Raw genomic sequence first — 19,702 nt, forward strand, 5'->3', positions numbered from 1 at the left:
TGTGCCAACATCATTCCAAATCCTCTTTAACCTTCATTATCTCAGCAGAAAGAAAAAGCAAGATCAGAATATGAAGGTAAGCAGCAGGTATGAGCAGGAGACATACAACAGCTGTGGTGGAACAGCTGTGGTGGAATAGCTCTGGTGGATACCTAATATGCAAGTAGGTAAACAGGCACTGGGGCTGTGCAGGATGCTTTAGCTTCAGCTTCTTGTGATCCCTGCTCTCAGGAAAACCCTAAAATTTGGCATTTTCCTCAAGCTGTCAGCTTGCACAGATACAGAAAGATGTCTTCTGCTCTCAATGCCCTCACAGGCACTGGAAGGGCAGCAGACTGCTCCAGGCTCGTCCCTTCAGAAAGCAGAGGAGCTCTGTGACCTTACAGGGATGCTTCTGGCCACCCAGAGCAACACAGGGCAGCTCCTGCCAGCCAAGCACTCTCCGGATGTGGGTCTCACCCCCTCCCTTTGTACAGGAAGGCAGCATTACCAGCTTAGAGCAGTTGGGCAGTGAGGAGAAGTTGAGGTCAGGTCCAACTCAGTGCTCCTGGTATTGCTGATAAAACAGAAGCCAGCTGCCTCTGGCAGAAAAACCCTTTAATCTACAGAAAGCATCTCCTGCTTCTGTCCTAGAAGGTGATGCTGCAGAAAGCATCTCCTGCTTCCTTGCTAGGAGGTGATGCTGTTGTGGCAACAGCAGGGCAGAATGTCCTCCAGTGAGAGCTCAAAAAGTGAAAGACCTTGCAAAGACGGCTCTGCATGTTTAGGCTACCCTCATGCCACTTGGCTACAGCCCTTATGGGGAAGCCCTGGATCACAGCCTCACTCCAACAGCTACATAACAACAATCAATGAAACCTCTGAGCAGAGGAAGGTGTCCCCTAGCAGACATGATCAGCAACCAGAGAAAAGCCATCATTATCTTGCCAGCTTGGGAAAATGGGCTCCAGCACCTGTCCCAAAGCACTCACACTCAAGGGGTGCAGGATGAGGCTGTTGAGGCTGCAGAAATCATTCCCATCTCTTGTGCTTCAGGGGAGTGATTTGTGCTCTAGAGGGTTCATACTGTGAATCTGCAGGGGAGAGAGTTGGAGCCGTCCTCTTGCCCACCACCCTTTGGCTTTACCCTGAATTTTTGTGAAACCCCTTCTAGAGAACCTCAGGGTTTGCATATCCAAAAAAAACCTGGCTGGCAATAAGGCACCTGAAAAGTAGAGACTGTACTGCTGTGCCAGGCAGCGATCCTGTTGCTGGGACCAAGCAGCAGCTGAACTGAAGAGGGGGGAGAGAAGAGGCAGCTGGAAGGACTATCAGTTGTGTAGATCTGTTCAGGACAGAATAAAATGCAGATGCTGACACAAATAATGATGAAACAGGTTCCTCAGGTGTAAAGATTGTGCAATTACACTGCACACAGTATCTTTATTATAAAACTTAAAATATCGTGATATCTTGTAGAGACAAATAGAAGAGAACAAAAAGCTTTAGAAAGCCATTGCATTTATGTAACAGTATTTGCACATATAAAAGTATATATATTTATTTATATGGGTATATGAGTGTGTATTTGTGTATATATACACACATGGGCAAGTATAGATATGCATGTACATGTACATAGCTCTACATATAGAGACACATATAGATATATCTATACGAATGGGTAGCCATTCACATATGCAAAATCAGTCATTCCAAGTTGGAACAGTAACTGGAATGTCAACCCCACCTGCCTGCTCAAGAGCAGTGACCACACTGGCACACCAGTTACCAGTTCAAAAAGTTCAAAAATGTTCAGAAAGTCCCCTGACAGGGACGTGTGACAGCTTACACCCTCTATTTTTTCCAGTCTTCAGCCTTTTTCCTGGTAACAATTTCTCCATCCATTCCTACAGCACTCATTCATTCAATTAGGGGTTGTTCCTTGACATTCACAGCATTATTTCTGAGCTACAGCTTCAAAACCTTCCAGCCAAGAAGGTGCAGGCCCTGGTAGCAGATGGGGAGTCAGGATCACACCTAGATATTAATTCACATTGATTTTACCAAAACATGGACAGCATTTATTTCTTGGTTGCTTATCCAGTTACTCACTCACTAAGCTCTTCTGGGGCTGGAAGCATTGTTCAGATCTGCCAACTGGGAGCCAGGCCTTGGCATGACACCTTAAGCCTGGGCCCCATTTCCCTTCAAAGAGTAGGTTCCCACTCCTGCAGCAAGTCCCATCCCTGCTCACAAAGCAAACACACTCTGCTGAGACAAGGAAAGGAATGGCCAAGTGTCCAGGGTTTGGAAACATAACAGTTCTTTTCAGTATTGAGTCTGAAGGGGGTAAGGTATGTTTCTAATGTACCTCTCCATGTTGCACCGGCAGTCTGGGAGTCTGCTGGTAATTTCACAAAGCAAGCAAGGCAGGATGTGCTGAGGGAAAGGGAGGATGATGCTAAAAAAAAAAAAACAAAACTCTAAAAAGTGAGAACACCAAAAGCAACCACAATAAAAGCAAAATCAAGCAGCTGCTTCCACTTTTCATGTCCTAAAAGGTTGCTCAAACAGTCCATGGTGTGGATGCACAGTTGCGGATTTCTCAATTTTAGGACAGGCCACCTGTCCAGGATGATAATTTTGGACTTGTAGTTCTACAAGACAGTGCCAACAGAAGACAGCTGTGAGGACTTTGTGTGCAGAGAGGAGTGCTTGTCCAGGCTGCGCCCACTGAAAGCCCCGTAGCCTTTGCAGTTCCACAGCAAACATGGAAATTTTTTGAAAGTGTCACATAGATGCTTCTTGAACTTTTCACCCACAAAAGCATAGATGACTGGGTTGAGGCAGCAGTGGACAAAGGAGAGTGCCTCAGTCAGCTCCACGGCTAGGTCTAGCCTTTGGCTTGTGTGGCAGTCATTGATGATGGACATGTTCCTCAGAGAGTCCAAAAACAGCACAATGTTGACAGGGGTCCAGGAGAGAAAGAACACAATGACAACAATAAAAACCACTTTTATTGCTTTGTACTTGTTCTTGGTATGGCACCTCTGCAGGTTTTTCAAGATGCTATGATAGCAGAAAACGAGGACAACAACAGGGATTAGCCACCCTAGGATGTTGACTTCAAAATTACTGAAAGTCTTCCAGCCATTGTTATCATCAGGATAGTGAGGAAGGCACTTAATCTGGTTATTGTCATTCACTTCCTGGAAAAAAAGTAAGTCTGGCATTGATGCTAAAATGGCAACTGCCCAAACGACCAGACTGGTGATAAACCCAATGGCAGTTGTCCGAATCCCTTGGACATGGAGGGAGTGGACTATGGCCAAGTACCTGTCAATGCTCATGATGGTTATGAAGAAGACATTGCTGTAGAAACCAATGAAGTAAACTGAGCTGATGATTTTACACAGTGCGTTTCCAAAAGTCCACTGGCTCACAATGGAGTACTGAACCAAGAAGGGCAGGGAGAACACCAAGAGGAGGTCAGAGACAGTCAGATTCAGCAGATACACGTCACTCATGGTCTTGATTTTCATGGAGACTGTCAGAATCCAAACAACCAAAGCATTTCCCATGAGGCCTGCCACAAACAGTACGGAGTACAGCACTGGAAATAAGGTAGATGCAAATGCTGGAATACCTTCAGGATGACAGATGATGTATAGTTCTGAGTAGTAGAAGGCATATTCATAGGCTGCAGAGGAGTTAGGTATTGGTGAGGTGTAACCCATCTGTTCAAGGACAATGAAATTCATATGAGCCAAATCCCACATTAGCAGATATACCAGGAAAGAGTCAGCTCACACCAAGCTACATAAGGACAAAACAGATGTGCCACAACAAAACAGATGTGCAAATGAGGAAAGAACACGAGCGACTGGCCATCCCCCTGCAAGACCCAGGATAAGATCCTGGGGCATCACAGGGGCAGAGGAGATCAAGGAAAACACAGCTGTGGTGGTAAAAGTTAGTAGCACCCTGCTGCTGGCTCCATATAGGGCCATGGCCCATGCCCAAGTCCAGGTGGGGTACAGAGGCCAGAGACAGGGAGCATCCTCAAACCAGCAACAACATGGGCATGGCCAGGAGGTTGAGAGCCCCTGATATGGGTTTTGGGGTCCTATTTTATGTTTCCTTCTGAAAGGAGAAAGGGAGCTTGGCCCAGGGAGAAACTGACATATTAATACTCATCTCCGAAAAGCTTTGTTTCCAGTTAGCTGAGTGCCAGAAATGGGATGCACCAGCAGCAGTGGCATGCCCTCTTCCTGCTCACCAACCCCCAGCAGCAGCCACCACATCCCTAGGCAGTACTTGTGCCAGCAAAGAATTCAAATTAAAGAAGATGGATAGCAGCATCCCTATCAGGATATCCTCCACAGGACACTCCTAGCACTACCTCTGCCCTCAAGGACATTCTTCTTCTACAAGTACAGTACCATCAGCTAAAGATATTTTCACCCTGTGTTTTGGTTTCTTTCCAGAGAACAACAATCACACTGCTTTCTTCTAAATGCCCATCATCTCCACCAGTATGTGTCCCATAGGAAAAACTGAACCTCTAAGACGTGCTACTGGCCCCGGCTTGCAGGAGAGCAACCCGTCAGGGAGTGACTCACCAATGTGTCCTCAGAGCCACCGCTGCCCAGCAGGTCTGTCAAATTCTGCTCCATAATCCAGCACTGTGTCTGAAAGAGTGCAAAAAACCTGTCTTTATATCACGTATTTTCAAGAAGCAGGCGTAGCTTTGTGTATATAGGCTGGCAATATTTACCTTAGTTTATGCTGCAATGCCAAGTCACAGGTAAGGTCCTTACTATAGCAGTGCACAGTCCTGAAATAGCTTTTCCTCAGTATGACCTGTGTTACATTAAAGTTGTATGAAACCCCAAGCCAGTGAGTTCAGCTTCTGTACTTAACACCTACAAAACGGAAACATCAGCTTTATCTTTTGTGTGATCACAGCTTTCATTTTGAGCACTTATATTCTCCAGTGGAAGAGAGCTGCAATTTCCTCCACGTCTTTGAAGTGTTCCTGTCTCCCACCTGCATGTCCTGCACCTGCTGTCCCTGCTCTGCAGTTCCAGTGTCTAGGATAGAGAAAGTAGTGCTGTCTCTGCCTTGCTCCAAGGACTTTTGGTGAAGATGGCTGAGGGGAATGGTCCAATGCTGCCAATAGCCAGCGATGGCAAAGGGCCCCGTGTTTACTTTCACATTTCATTTTTCCTTGGAAGGCGCCTTCCCCCTGCACCCACACAGGTACAGACAGGAATGCCTAAAGGAAATGATCATAGAATCATAGCCATTTAGTTTGGAAAAGACATTTAAGATCATTGAGTCCAATTGTAATCCTAACACTGTCAACTACATTTGAACCTTTCTTCCCAGAACACGCGCGCTGCAGGGTGCTCTCACAGACTAACACTGAAATAAAGCCCTGAACAGCCCTGAATTCCCACCAACTCTACCACATACCTACTGTGACCTCATCCAGACCCAACATAGCTTCCATCCCACAACTGGCTCCAATCTTCCCCACAACACAAGACAGAGGGGAAAGAGCAGCCCTACTGAGCAACAGGCAACATTTGAAGTGTGACTTATCTCCTTAAATACTGCTGCTCCTCACTAGAGCTTGGTGCATTACTGAAATTCAGGCAAGTCATGTTGCATTAATAAACAGACAAGACTCAGTTTCCTCAAGCAGAAAAAGCCAATTCTTTATTCACATAACTCATTTTTTTTACAGTTTTCACAGATCTTGTGTTCAACTCCAATTTGCTACTAGTTTTCTTGCCGCTCAATTAATTGGCTAATAACTGGCATTTTACCTTTCCATCAAATCTCTCTATTCTTGGATTGTTTACATATTTTCTTCACTGATTCTCATGGGACAGATCTATTGTTTATGCAGGTGCAAACTCATTTTTCTTACTAGAATAGGTTGTTGTGTTAACCACCTTCATTCTTATGACTTTTCCTTATGGGAACTTACAAGCTACTGCTAGCTTAACTACAGTAGGAGGGCCTAAACCATATTTAATAAGACCTTTCTTTTATAATATTTCTACCTGTCTGCAACAAGTCACATCATCTTTTTGTTTGTTTTTGAACTAACAGCACCTCATTGGGCATCAGTCCATAGATGTGCTGCTAGAATTTGCATGCAGAATGGTCTGTTGTCTTTCTCAAACCCTTTGGATGTCCACCTTCACTCACCATCACCCCAAAGGTGGAGGGATAAATTTCAGTGAACCAAGAAAATCTGCAACTATTGCATGTGTAGCAGTGGATGGCTTTCCCGTGGTGGGCAGTGTGACATTAGGTCAAAGTTTTATGTGTGAGTCAAGCCATGACAGCCGAGCTCTGCTGGGTACTAACTCTTACAAAACCTGAAACTAAGAATTAAAACCAGAAACAAACTCTTCTCTTACAGGCAGTGTTACTGGCAGTTGCTGGCAGTGTTGATGCTTGATCTCCACTGCCCTTATGCAGGTTTAAAATGGCACTCACAACTCTGTTGGTGCTAAAGTGACAAAGAATATAACCAGGAGTTATTCAGTGTGGAAAAGATGTGTCCACCAAATGGCAATTTGGCATTCCGTGCCTCTCATCTTTCATCTCCTAAATAGAGATGACGGGCTATTAGAGTACAAGGAGGGCGACATGAAGGGACGCGGCTCCCTCTGCTGGGCATTCCTGCAGAATTGAGGCACATCCCTGCAGAGATGTGCGAGATCAGCAGTGCTGTTTCACCTCTTCGTTCATCAAGAGGCTTATTTTAAGGAAGAAAACGCTTCCACAGCAAGATAAGAACCTGGAGACCGCTGTTGCTGCCACGGTTTAATGCTGGATGAGCTCTTTCCTGGGATGCATGCCATTTGGCCAATACTGTTGCAGCCTGTTTTGCTTCAGAAAACTACAAAAATGTCAACTGTTGATCCACCCAAAGATATGGAGGGAGAGGATCTAGCCACACCATCCCCAGTTCCATACAGAAACATTTCAAATTCATCACTTGAGTTTGTCGGCCTTATTAGAGTTAAGCTTACTCCTCTAAACAATCTACTTACCTAGTCCCATCCAGAACAGCCGGAAACATGCCAAAAGAAACAGTCAAAGGGGCTTTTGCAAAATGACACATATATCCCAGAGAGCTTCCTTATATAATCAATTGTATAACAGATACATTGGGTTTGCAAGGAAAGGTTTTAATAACAAGGAGGCTGCAGGGCTGCCTGATGTGAGAAGATGCCAGAATCTGCCCCCGTGGTGGTAGTAGCCACTTCCAGCTGTGATAGATGATAATGCCATGATTGACTCTCACAATTAATGGACAAATATCATGTATACAGTTTAAGAAAAGTTTATAGATTTATAGTTATGTTGTACCCCTTCTCGTGGTTATCACGGGACAACGGGAGTTGGCACATCTGGGAGAGCTGGCTTGTCACTATGGTGACATCTGACCTCCAATCAGGATTTGAGGAAGAGATCTCCACCACTGGACAGTGAAGAAGGGGTGGATAGACAGAACTTTGGGAGGGGTAAAGGGTTAAAAAGGGAAAAACCTCCATTATGAGGGGGCTGAGCACATGGAGGGGAAAATATTTTGCTCCCAGCGCTGTAACCTTTTTTCTTTATTCAGTCTCCAGTTGTATTTTTTGATAAGGTCTAATAAACCTTCCCAAACTATGAAAAGTGAGTAGCTATTTCTCACACAGCTGGCCCCAAGATGGCCCTGCCGCTGGTCAAAGCTGAGCCCATTGGTGATATTGGTAGTGTCTCTGCAATTCAGAAACACCGTGCAGCAGCATCTGTGAGAGAGGGAGAATATGTGAGAGAAACGCCCTGCAGAGCCCACAGTTGGTGAAGAGGAAGGGGAAGGAGGAGCTCCAGGCAAGTGGAGCAGAGATTCCCAGGCAGCCTGTGATGATGCATGTTGATCCTGTGTTGGGGCACAGTGGAGCAAGAAGTGAGGCAGGGAAAGAAGCACTAGGAGGGAAGGGGACAAGCTGATCTTCTTTTCCATGAGTCAGCAGACAAAGTTAGTTAATGAAATAAAAGGCAGTCACTCACTCAAGGACGGAAGCACTTAAGGAGAGAGGAGCTTGCCAAAGGGAAGAGGGAGTCCATAAGGAATTGCTTTTGCTAGCGTGTGTGTTACATTTTCTCAGAAAAGTATGTTCTCTCTTTCTTCAGGGGCTGCCACAAGGCAAAGTGAGCCCAGGAGAGGAAGTAGTTTGTGCATAATGGCTACTGCTGCACACAGGGTTTTCCTTCTAGGAACACCTAGAGCATGACGTTCTGGACGTGTCATTCCTTACTTGGCCAAGGCACAGCAAACAGGCAATTCTTAGAAAAGCAGCTTCCAAAGCCATAACTTGCTCCTCCCAGCACCTCGAGTTTTGCTGTTGATAAGCATTGTCTGGCTCTGCAGGCACAGCGAAGCCACAGTCTCAGAGCTGGCACAGGTCTAATACTGAAACTCTTCATTTTGGTGCCTCACTTCTTCAATGCTCTGGAAAGCCAGCCTTCCTCTGCTCTGGGCCCAGGATGTGGATGAACAAGTGGAAACACTAGTGACAGCGGTAAGGACGCATCTCAGGTTTCTGAACAGCATGGTATCCATAGGAAGCTGGCTTTGTGGGGAAGTGGGAGGTGTGAACTGAGGGAAGACATGAAAGCTGTCATTATGAACTGACCTTTCCCACTGCCCATGTCTGACAGAGTGTGCTGGGGCTCTGGATACAACACAGAGCACTGGAATATAGAGTACAGTTGCTGAAACTGAGTAAATTCTGGTGACCCCAGCTTCAGGCCTTGGAAATGTTGGAGAAAGTCCAGATGAGGCCACAAAGTTGATCAGAGGATTGGAGGACCTGCTCTATGGAGACAGGCTGAGCATTGGAGCTGTTCAGCTTGGAGAAGAAAAGGTTCTGTGGAAATCCCATAGAAGCCTTCCAGTATCTGGAGGGGGCCTACAGGGAAGCCAGGCAGAGAGACTTCATCAGGAACTGCAGCTATAGGACAGGGACTAATGGGTATAAATTGAAAGAAGAAATTTAGGTTAGATATTAGGAAGAATTTTTTTTTTTCTGTGAGGGTGGCGAGACACTGGAATAGGCTGCCCAGAGAAGCTGTCGATACCCCATCCCTGGCAGTATGCAAAGCCACATTGGATGGAGCCTTGAGCAGTGTGGTCTAGCCCTTGAGCAGTGTGGTCTAGCGAGAGGCGTCCCTTCCCGTAGCACAGGGGCTGGAAATAAAGGAACTTCAAAGATCCATTTCAGACCTTTTCCGTTCTACGATTATATGCAGAACGTGCAAAAGTCATAACAAACGCGCGATCCGGGGCCAAACGTGGCCGGCAGGCCGCCGCTCTCCCCGGGCCGAGGCACAGCGAGGCCGCGGCGGGCGAAGGGTTACGGGAGCCGCATGCGCCGGGCGGGGCGGTGCTGCGGGCGGGGCTGGCTCGGGGCTGAGCCGGGCTGGCTCGGGGCTGCGCCTCGCCGCTGCCCGCCGCGCTCTGGGGCAGCGGGCGGCGCTGGGATGCCGGGTCGGGAGGCGGAGGTACGGCTGCGCCCGGCCGGGCCGCTGCGCGGGCCCTGCTCGCTCGCTCGCTCTGCCGAGGAGAGCCCGGGGGCAGCGCCCCGGTGGGACGCGAGGGGGGCTTGCTGCGCCCCCTGCGCTGCTGCGTTCCGCGGCCTCAGGGCAGCGGGGGGACGGGGGGATGGGTCCAGCCCCGTCCTGGGCGGACTTCGGGCACCATTGCTGGCTCGGAGTGTGCCCCGATCACACTGCTTCTGATCTGTGCGTGCTTTCTAGGCTGTCGTGATTCTGCTGCGCCGAGAGGCGCAGAAACTCGTTCTTCATTAGCAAACACCGTTATATGTTTATAATGTTTACAAACCCTCTCTAAGCACTTAAAAACCTTCACCGCTTTGTGCCTCCTGCGGTGTTATTTCCCGAGAAGTGCCGGGCGGCGGCAGCCGCTGCGGGTAGCAAAGGCAGCCTCAGCTGAGCAGGCCGCGCAGTGCTTTGGGCGCGTTTGGGCCGGGTTTGGGGCTGGGCAGTGCCCGTGGCAGCGGGGGCACCGTGGGGTGTAGGGTGGAGGGGAAGGGTTGTGCCATTCTTAATTAAATGGCCATTTAAAGTTCTGGTTTTCCTCTTTCAGATGCATCCAGTCCTAAAGGCCTTTGTGTGCGGCTCAATCAGTGGCACTTGTTCCACGCTCCTCTTCCAACCCCTTGACCTGCTGAAAACTCGCCTGCAAACTCTGCAGCCTGCTGTGAATGGGTGAGAGGAGCGGGATGTGTCTGCGTGCGGGGCCTGGAGGTGCTCCGCCATAGGCTTCTGCCTTATTTGCTGGCTGGGGCTTGGAGTTCAGAGTTGTAATTTGGGAAATCAGGCTTTGTAAAAGAGGAGGTAGATTTTTATATTACAGAGAATGATTGTTATTTTGCTCCAGAAGATCAGAAATGTCTGTGAGTGGTTGTGAATGCCACTGGAATAACTTGTAACCTCAACATTTGTTCTCATCTGAGAGACTGGTGTTTGCTGGAGTGGCTACTGTGCAGTTTCGTGGTGTATCCTGTGCCTGAAAAAAATCCTGCATGGTTGTCAGATAAGTTTTCATGCATGCAGCTTGGTGTAGTCAACCTACAGTCTGCTGCTGCTAACAAAGGAAATGAGCAACTAAAATGCTAACAGGTGTTAAAAGTTGTGAGCTACAGAAGGTGATGGAGAAGTCCTGGAAAGAGCAACCAAGAAAAGCAGACTGAGATGAGGAAGAGCATCTTGGAACTGCTGAATTAATGCACAGAGATATGAGTGAAAGGGGTGGCTGTGGAGTACATCTGCCGAGGACCACAAGTAGATTATTTCTTCAGTTCCTGTCTTGTCTTTCTTTCAGGACTGGTCGTGCTGGGATGGTAACGCTGCTCTTTAGGGTTGTTCGTACTGAGAGTATTCTGGGGCTCTGGAAAGGTGTCTCTCCAGTAAGTGGCTGGTCTAACTCTGGCTTGTAAAAATAAATAAATAAATAAGCTTACTGTTTATTGCTAATTACGTCTGCCTAAATTTAAATAGCCAATTCTTGTACAATTATGAATGAAACCACATGATTTAGATTACGTCCTATTTTAAAGAGTTAATGTTGTGAATTTCACTGATCTGGTTATGGCAGTCCTGAGCAGCTGAACGTTTGAATACTTTTGGAAATGTGGTGTGGCAACTGCAGGAGTTTCATTTTGGTTTGGAATATGCTGTTCCTAGAAAACTGACATTGAGGAATGCAATAAATCCTGGCATCATTTGAATGACTTGTCTGTCAGTGCCATAAATGATTTCTACCTTATCTTCTTTCCTCAGCGTGTTAGCTTTAGTGATATTTTTATCTTCTACAAAGCTTCCTGTCAAGTTGAACAGTCTCAGAAATGTTCGGTAGTGTATTTTGTCTTATGTAAGCTTTTCCTTTCTTCATCTGCTTCTGTTTCTCCTGAAGTCCTTTGCAAGATGTATTCCTGGGGTTGGGATTTACTTCAGCACTTTATACGTGATGAAGCAAAAGTTTCTTGTGGACCGTTCGCCCACAGCCGTGGAGTCTGTCTTCCTGGGTGCTGCTGCTCGTGCAGTTTCTGGGATTTGCATGTTGCCAGTGACTGTAGTGAAGACCCGATATGAGGTATGACTTTCCAATTAGTCCCCTGTTAATGGTGTCACACACCTTCCTTGAGATGCAAAATATAAATCCTTCTGCCTGGAGAAGGTTGCTGCCACTTGGGTATCGCCAGGAATGTAGGCCTGATTTCACCTCAGTTCACACATTGTGTAGGAAATTATATTTAGGCAAGAAGATGAAATAGAATTTGCCCTAAGATTTGTAAGTTTCAGTTGTATACAGTATTTGTGTAGCATCTTTTATATGTTACCTCCCTGAAGGATTCTTTTAAAGGCCGAGTTAGGTGAAACCTGGTTTTTGCCTTAGGTTGTCCTCTGTGTTTCCATCTTGGGCATCACATTAAGTTCACACTACCATTTGTTTGGCTGTTATATCCTCATGGTGTATGTAGAGCTCCTCAACATGTGCCTGGCACATGGATGACTGACCTTTGTCTGCTCTTGCAGAGTGGAAGATTTGGCTATGGGAGTGTGTATGGAGCCCTGAAGAGTATCTATCAGACCGAGGGGGCTCGTGGCATGTTCAGTGGGCTCACGGCAACGCTGCTGCGGGATGCGCCCTTCTCTGGCATCTACCTGATGTTCTACACACAGACCAAAAACCTCACACCTCAGGGTGAGGCTGAGTGTTGGATGCTGGAGTAGAAAATGTTCCTCTTCTCCGATCTTGCCCTGCAGCTGACAGACTGTATGCTCTGCTTGTTGCCTTCCACCTCAGAAGTTAAATTAGTCTCCTTTGGGGCTTTGGGTCTCTCACTCACATTTGTCTGTGGAGAACTGTAGACCTAGAGCTGAGGTCAGTGCAGAAATGGAGACTGGCCCTAAATTGATTGATTGTCTTCATGAAGGCTAATGCATAACTGGGTTAGTGAACAGTTAAGACAGGGTGTCTTAAGCACTGCTTGCTGCTTCTGCTTGTCTTGCATACTGCTCAGTTTCCATTAAACCGGGGCTTCTCTGGTATTGGAACTCACTGTGGCAACATTTGTAGAATTTTTCCTTTTCTGATTTTCTGTTGAATTCAGTTCCCCAGCAAATGAGGTTTTTCAGTAGTGCTAACTTTTGACTAGTAGCCAATTTTCCCTCTGAAAAGTTTCTTTAGCTGCATGGATTTTAACTTTTCTTAGGTTCTCATGTTGATTTAACCATTCAATAGCTTTCACGTTGTCACACAGCACGAGTGTTCCTGGCCCGAATGGTGTCTGAGTGTGTTCCCTTTGCTCTGTTGCAGACCAGCTGGATCCAGTGGTTGTGCCCTTGCTGAATTTTGGCTGTGGGATCTTTGCAGGGATCTTGGCCTCTTTGGCAACACAACCTGCTGATGTCATCAAAACACACATGCAGCTGTCACCCCAAAAGTACCACAGGACAAGCCAGGCCATTGCCTTTATCTACAAGGTGAGGTGAATCCCTTTTGACATGCACAACCACATCCTCAATTCTGATCCCCTTGCTCAAAACAGCTTTGCTGGGGAAGCTGTTGCCTTTTCAACGAGGTGAACAAGTGTCAGTGCTTTACCTGCTCTTGCAGGTGGACAATTCAGTGTCAGCATTTTCAAGATGATGAAGGGGGTCATGCTGTGGTAGAAGAAGACTATAGTGTGCAGTGTGAAATGCTGGTTTCAGATACAAACCAGCTACAAAATAATTTTTTGCTCTTTAGACATCAGAAGAGAAATAAATGCCCAGGTCTTTATCCCAGGAATGGGATGGAGAATTGGCAGATTCACTGTTTCCATATTGAACTCTATTCCTAAGCAGGAATTACTTGAACTCTATTCCTAAGCAGAAATGCTTATTTGTGTATGCATTTTTATGTACTTTTTTTTTCTTTCTCAAATCATAATGTTTTTTGCTTCAATACTTAGAAATCTCAGAATAGCTAAGAGACTTTCATAAATATGAAGCTCTAAAACAAAGACCAGTCATTTTCCTGTAGCATCTGGAGAAGATTACACCCTTCTTTTCTCTTTGTTGGATTTGAGTGTGGCTTTCCCTATCTGTTTTCTCCATCCTGGCCTTCCTTTTTTCCACTCACTACTCTTCCTGCTTTGCTCGGTAGCCCTGCAATAGTGCAGTGCTACAGGTTCTTCCTAAACACTGAATGCTGTTTAAGCCCGGGTCTTTCAGAGACTGATCTGGGTCTGAGCTGAAATACATCCTGTGCTGTTTCATGTAATAAATGATGAGAAATTAAAACCCTCTAGGCAGATTGGGATGAATTGCTGTTTATCTCCTGTTGCAGGACTTTGGGCTGGTTGGCTTTTTCCGAGGCGGTGTGCCCCGAGTTCTCAGGCGCACTCTGATGGCAGCAATGGCATGGACGGTGTATGAACAGATGATGGAAAAAATGGGCTTGAAATCCTGACTGAGCTGCACGAGAAAGGACCAGCTTCACTCCTTCTCCCGCTTGTTGTGATCAACTGGCACTGAGAAGTTCCCAGTTCCACAGAGGAATAAGTCGTCCTCAGCCTGGAGGAAGAAAGCCCTTCTGAGATGGGATTAGGCCTTTTGGCAAGTGGAGGAAAGGAAGGATTGGATTTTTGTGTTGTTTGTTCAATGCATTCCAGAAGGACTGCACTTGCAGACTGCCATGGGAAATGGCAGGGTTTTCACAGCCTAGTAATTATGCTGAGAAACCCCTTTTAAAAATATCTCTGTGCTCACCACCTTTATGCAATGAGACAGTATTAGAGCAAAAGTGTTTGAGGAGAAAACAGTGATGACAGAACCTGCCAGCCTGTTCCTTGCCAGAAAGGCCACAGTAACCACCATTTGATATAGATCCTCTTTCCTCATGGGCTTTATTCTCATAGAGGAACACTAGGCCCTGGTGGGAAACTGGATGTGTGTCGTGGTGCTTATATTGCGGAGTGGGTGGAAAGAAATGAAGTTCAGAGGAAAAGCTACAAACATGGTCTCTGACATCACTTTTGTACTGTGGGTGGTCACAGAGAAAGTAACTGGAACCGCCTTGCTGTGTTATGTGTTACTATGTTATTGAGCACCTTAACACTCTTGAAATGTCCTTCTGCCTCTGCAGCGGAGTTTGAGAGTTTGCACAGGAATTAAGAAGCATAAGGCACTTTAGAATTGATTGCTACCAAAGTTCTACTTGTTCTCTAAAAAAAAAAAGAAAAAAAAAAGCTGCTGGTCTAACTACAGCAGGAACACTCAAGTGGGTTTTGTTGGAGTTTTTTCATGCAGTTGTCATAAAGACTTACTTGTGTCCTATTCTTTATTTGTTGATCAACACACTCAGTGTGAAGTGGTCCTTAGATGTAACTTTTAGGGCCATGGCTCATAATGCATAAATGTATAATGGAAACAGATGTAGATACTGGCACTTCAGATTTCCCTTAAAACATCGCTGATTGCATGTGGAGTATGTTTTGGTTTGAAAAGAAAAGGTTGCTGTTTCTGTAAGCTTTCTTCAAAGTTTGAGCCCTGTGGGTGCTTGGTAGTGACCTTTAATTCCCTTAGGGGCTCCACACAGACCCTTCCCATTTTCCTGGCTGATCCTTTTCTCATATCAGGTAGTCTGTGTTCAAGTATGCCTGAGTTTAAATACACTTTTCATCCTCTGTGCCTTCTTACTCTTTCCTACTGTGTTACTCAGACCTCACAGTGTGTGCCAGGTGCAGCCTGATCCCCCTTCACTTGTGCCTCTGTGGTGGGTTGGGTCCCTTACAGCTCTGTTAGCATAGCCACGAAGCTGGCGTGGAAGTGTGCATCCTGTTCTGTAGTGTGCCTTGCAGAAGACTTAGCTTTGGCTTTTATTTTCTTAAATATCTAGGGATATTGCAATTCACTTTAGAACCAGAGCACCTGTCTCTAAACATGAAGATATGGCACTGTAGCTGTATGAACAACCGGTGCTACCTGCTGTTCATAAATTTTAGAGTGTATTTTGGACAATCATTGCCTGCCCAGGCAACTTCCTGAGTGCAAGAACAGAGGGGGTGTGGGTTGTTAAAGGTGTTCTTCACCAGATTTCAACTCCAAAAATGCTTGATGACTGATGTAAAAGTTGAGGGAAGTGTAAGAGGACAGGCTAGAGGCTTGGAAAGTGCTGCCTGTTTTCAGACTCAGCCTATCTATGAGGAGAGTCTGGTGCTCTGCAGTGCAGGAGTCTCCAAGAATGGTGGTGGAGGGTTCTGTGTGCACATCTATGTGTTGGCAACAGAGCACTGCATCAAATCAGGCACGTGGCACGTTGTTTGCTAAATCCTAAATGTGAACACCTGTTCCTTTCTTTTGCTGTTACTTCTGCCCTTAGTGACCAGAACTTGTGAAAGTGCATGAAACCATGGTAACTGCACATCCTGCTTGTTTGCTATCCTGAGCACTACTGACACAAAGTTGGGGAACCAAGTCTAGGATTGCTGACCTGGCAGAATAAGGTGGCAATTAGATGAGTTACCTCATTTGTCCTTTATTCCCCTATGTATGGGATTAAACCAGCATTGTGCTGGGAGCCTGAATTTATTTGGTGCTTTATAAATCTGGTGTGAGTGGATCTGTTGAACATCCTGGGCTGTGGTAGCCAAGGGCAGTGTGTGGGGTCACCTGCAAGGTGCCTCACACATATTTTGTTCCTGATTTAGCAATGGCAACGCAATGTGCAACCCCTGCAGACAGAAACTAAAGCTCTTAAAAATGAGGCAGGCAAGCAAAGAATGCAAGGTAGTCTGGAATGAAATAAGATCCTCATCAGAAATCTGAATTTCAGGAACACTTTGGTGGCTTTTATGTCCCTGTACTCCTGCCTGGTCAAAGGAAGAAGTAGAGAGTTTATTTCTATGTGTTAATGTTTTAAGGTCTACTGTGGGGTTGTGTGTTTGTTTGTTTGTTTTAAATCTGGAATATCAGGCGTAAAGCAGTGTTAGCTTTTACTTTGGGAAGGCTTTTCCATTCTGCTTTGGTGCTTTGTTATTGGAGTAAAGTGAAAAGCTATGGTTTTTGGCTTGTGGATTAACCTGGGCTCCTCTGGGTTTAAGGAACACACACTGCACTGTGTTTCATCTACCATTGGTGCTGCAAATCCAAAAGCTTATCTACCTGTGAATTGGGGAGAATGAATTCTGTAGTGCAAGCTTGTTTGCTTCTCTTTGTTATTTCTTTTTTCAGGTGTCATATATGGGGGAAGGGAAAGCCTGAAGTTCTGCTTCACTCTGTTCTGAAAGCTTTATCATATATCACAAGTATAAGACTATTTCTCTGATCCTTACTGTCCTTCACCCTTTCCCTTCTTCAAAAACATTCTGTTTCTGAAGTGATTTATTGAAGTTGCTCCTTGATAGCTATAGCAAGTCAAGACAATCAAGTGCGTGGACATGAAGTTCAGATGTATTCCCCTTGAGGTTTAATGCTTCTACCTCATAACAAATTGTCACTGTACAGCCTAAAGGTAAAGTAAATCAAATAAAAGATCTGGACAGAGGTGATTAATCACCTGCCTCCATCATGCCAGCAATTCAACACTGACAGTCTTGTCAGATAATCATTTCCAAAGCCACGCTGGCTTGGATTCCGGAGGCAGGGGTGTGCTCCCTTGGACTGACCTCTGTTGCTGGCAGTGCACTGTTAGTGATCGTGCACTGTCTGCTTGCCCCTGCAGCTGTGGCTAAGAACACAGCTGGCTGGCATGTTGAGGCAGGCAGTGTTTAAGTGAGTTGTAAGGACACAAGAGAAATAGTTTGATTATTCATGCTTTAGAAACTTTATGTTTCCACTCCTCCTGTGTGATGATTTGTTTGGGTTTTTTCCTCTCAGTCTCTTAAACAGAACTGGAGCTTTGAAACATTGCATAGCTTTGAGTATTGTGAGTCTATATAGTATGTGTCTATATAAAATATTTATGTGAAAAGGTGTATTATATGTTTCCATTAAAAACTGGTTACTAAAATTAAGGATGTCGTTTCTTCAGTGTTTCTTTAAAAAACCCAAACAGACAAGCCCCAAACTGATTAAATGCACAAGGGATTGGAGGGATAGAGACTTAAGAAGGCAGAAGGAGTTTTCCAAGAGGACAGGACTGTTGCATGTGTTCAGAGCCCATAAAAGGCAAGGAATATTCTCTTTTACTGTGGTGTATAATACACACAGGTTGTGCTAGTACAAGCTAAATCAACTTTGCTTAAATGGAAAAACCACACAGCACTGGAGAATGTTGTTATACACAGCTTCCTCTGCCTGCCTGCTGTGTGTAAAGACAGATGGCTTTTGAATCCCTGTGCTAGCTGGCAAAATACCTGCCTTCAGGACAGTGGGGTTTTAAGCTCTCTGGGGAGAAACTGTTTTTAATCTCTAGCTGATCAGGTTTTTGCTACTCAGGCAGTCTGATCTCAGCAGGGGACCAGAAATTGTGCCTGGGACACCATTGTCTCCTGCAAGGCATAATGGAAGGGAATCCTGGATTGCTGGGATCTCCTCTTGCTGTCACAGTACGGTCCTGGGATTCAGAAGCAGGCAGATTGTGCTAAGCAGAACGCTGTTGATACTGAGATGTGCATCTTCCAGATGTGAAGATCCCAAGCCTCTTTTCTTGCTTAGATAATACATTCTCACATGGAGCAGTTTTCATGGATGGGTTATCTGTGTGTAACAGACAGCTCTGAGGTGCAGCCTTGTGCCAGCTGAGCCTAAATTGCTTGTGCAGGTTCCTGGTAGCAAGTTGGGCCTGGGATAGTGTCTGCTCCTGCACACAGGGCTCCCCAGGGCTCTCCTGCTGCCTTGAAGAACCACCTCCTCTGTAGTGGGTGTTGTCATCCATGCTGCTGACAGCTGCCCCAGCTGTGAGAAGAGATAGCACACAAGCTCCCTAACCCTTCTGAGTGGTAGAAGGTGGGGAAGATTGAAAGTTTAAAGGCACTGTGGTTGTAACATTGAGTTACAGATCTCCCTCTTTAAAAATGGGCACTTTGCTTGCTTTTTTAATTTTAACGAGTGTTGTGCCACACATAAGCACTGAAGCCAGAATTGAGCAGAAAAGATTCCGCATCCTACACAGGCACATATATATGTGTACTTTTGTGAACTCCATGTGGGTTTCTTGAATATGCTTATCCCTTCTGGCTTTGGTGCTTATTTCAAAATAGCAAGCTGATTTTCCACATTGCAGTTTCTCAATTTGTGATTTCAGCAGTGTAAAATGCTTTAGGAGTTTTTTATCATAATGCATTAAGGAGTTTTAGTAAAAATGACAAAACCCTAGTGAGAGGTTAAAATGAGACCTCTGCAAGTTTCTGTAAGAGGTGTTAGGCAATTCTAACTTTGTAGAACTAGAAATAAATTTGCCAAAATATGTTTCCCCAAAACGTGTAAAAAGTAATAACAAACCTTTGAAACACAAGCCAAAATGGAATTTACAGGGAGGCACAGTAACATTAGTGCAGTTTCACTGAAAGTGGGTTGATCTTCATAGCTCTTCTTTGCCTTCTGCAGGGGTGCTACACAATCTCTTGGGTGACACCCACTGTCATGTTTGATGGGGAAGATACTGCCTGAAAGGCTTTCTGCCTGAGCTTCTTCCCCAGACACACAACCCAACCCCTTCATTGCAGAGCTGTCCTGGCAGCACAGAACACCTCCTCTGCAGCCCTGTGAGGAGCCCTCTCTCCCAGCACTGGGGTCCTGGTGCAGCCCCTGCTCAGAGGCTTCTGGCCAGGGCTGCTGCTGCTCTGCTGCAGCCTGGGCTGGCTCTCTGGGAGATGCTCTTTCTAGGGCTTTGTGACCACCCCAGGTACCTGCTTGAGGTCCTCAATGTAGCTCTGTGATGCTTCTCTCTGCACCCGTGGGCCTCAAGTCTCCCTGGCTCTTCAGGAGGACCGGTGCCTCGAATCCGCCTTTCCTGGCTTTGCTTGCTGCAGAGCAAGGCTGTTCCCAGGGGCTGCCAGCAGCTCTGCATGTAATTGTGTAACAGAGCTCAGTGTGAACTTTGGACAAGGGAAAACTTGTCTAAAACGTGATAAGATAGATACACTTTCACCTCAGGGACGTCCATTCATAACATTATTTTAAACTGTCTCAGCAC

The 19,702-nt window shown here is 45.9% G+C and overlaps 2 protein-coding genes across 3 annotated transcripts; one reads left to right on the plus strand and one right to left on the minus strand.

Moving 5' to 3' along the window:
- Positions 1–2,639: 2,639 nt before the first annotated feature.
- Positions 2,640–4,658, minus strand: LOC121337665 (C-C chemokine receptor type 8-like). Its single transcript, XM_041407884.1, has 2 exons — positions 4,605–4,658; positions 2,640–3,719 (listed from the first exon to the last, which is right to left on the minus strand). The coding sequence occupies exons 1-2, from the start codon at positions 4,656–4,658 to the stop codon at positions 2,640–2,642; spliced, it is 1,134 nt and encodes a 377-aa protein (XP_041263818.1).
- Positions 4,659–8,417: 3,759 nt separating this feature from the next.
- Positions 8,418–17,566, plus strand: SLC25A38 (solute carrier family 25 member 38). Of its 2 annotated transcripts, none has more exons than XM_041407887.1 (7): positions 8,418–8,576; positions 10,163–10,284; positions 10,901–10,985; positions 11,492–11,671; positions 12,115–12,283; positions 12,899–13,065; positions 13,913–17,566. In XM_041407887.1, the coding sequence occupies exons 1-7, from the start codon at positions 8,502–8,504 to the stop codon at positions 14,033–14,035; spliced, it is 921 nt and encodes a 306-aa protein (XP_041263821.1). In that variant the 5' UTR covers positions 8,418–8,501; the 3' UTR covers positions 14,036–17,566. The 2 variants fall into 2 exon arrangements, with proteins under 2 accessions (XP_041263821.1, XP_041263822.1); XM_041407888.1 differs by lacking the exon at positions 8,418–8,576 and adding an exon at positions 9,471–9,558.
- The last annotated feature ends 2,136 nt before the right edge of the window (positions 17,567–19,702 follow it).

The sequence above is a fragment of the Onychostruthus taczanowskii genome, unplaced genomic scaffold (genome assembly GCF_017590055.1).
Source record: "Onychostruthus taczanowskii isolate IOZ18803 unplaced genomic scaffold, ASM1759005v1 scaffold28, whole genome shotgun sequence".
NCBI classification, from domain to species: domain Eukaryota; kingdom Metazoa; phylum Chordata; class Aves; order Passeriformes; family Passeridae; genus Onychostruthus; species Onychostruthus taczanowskii.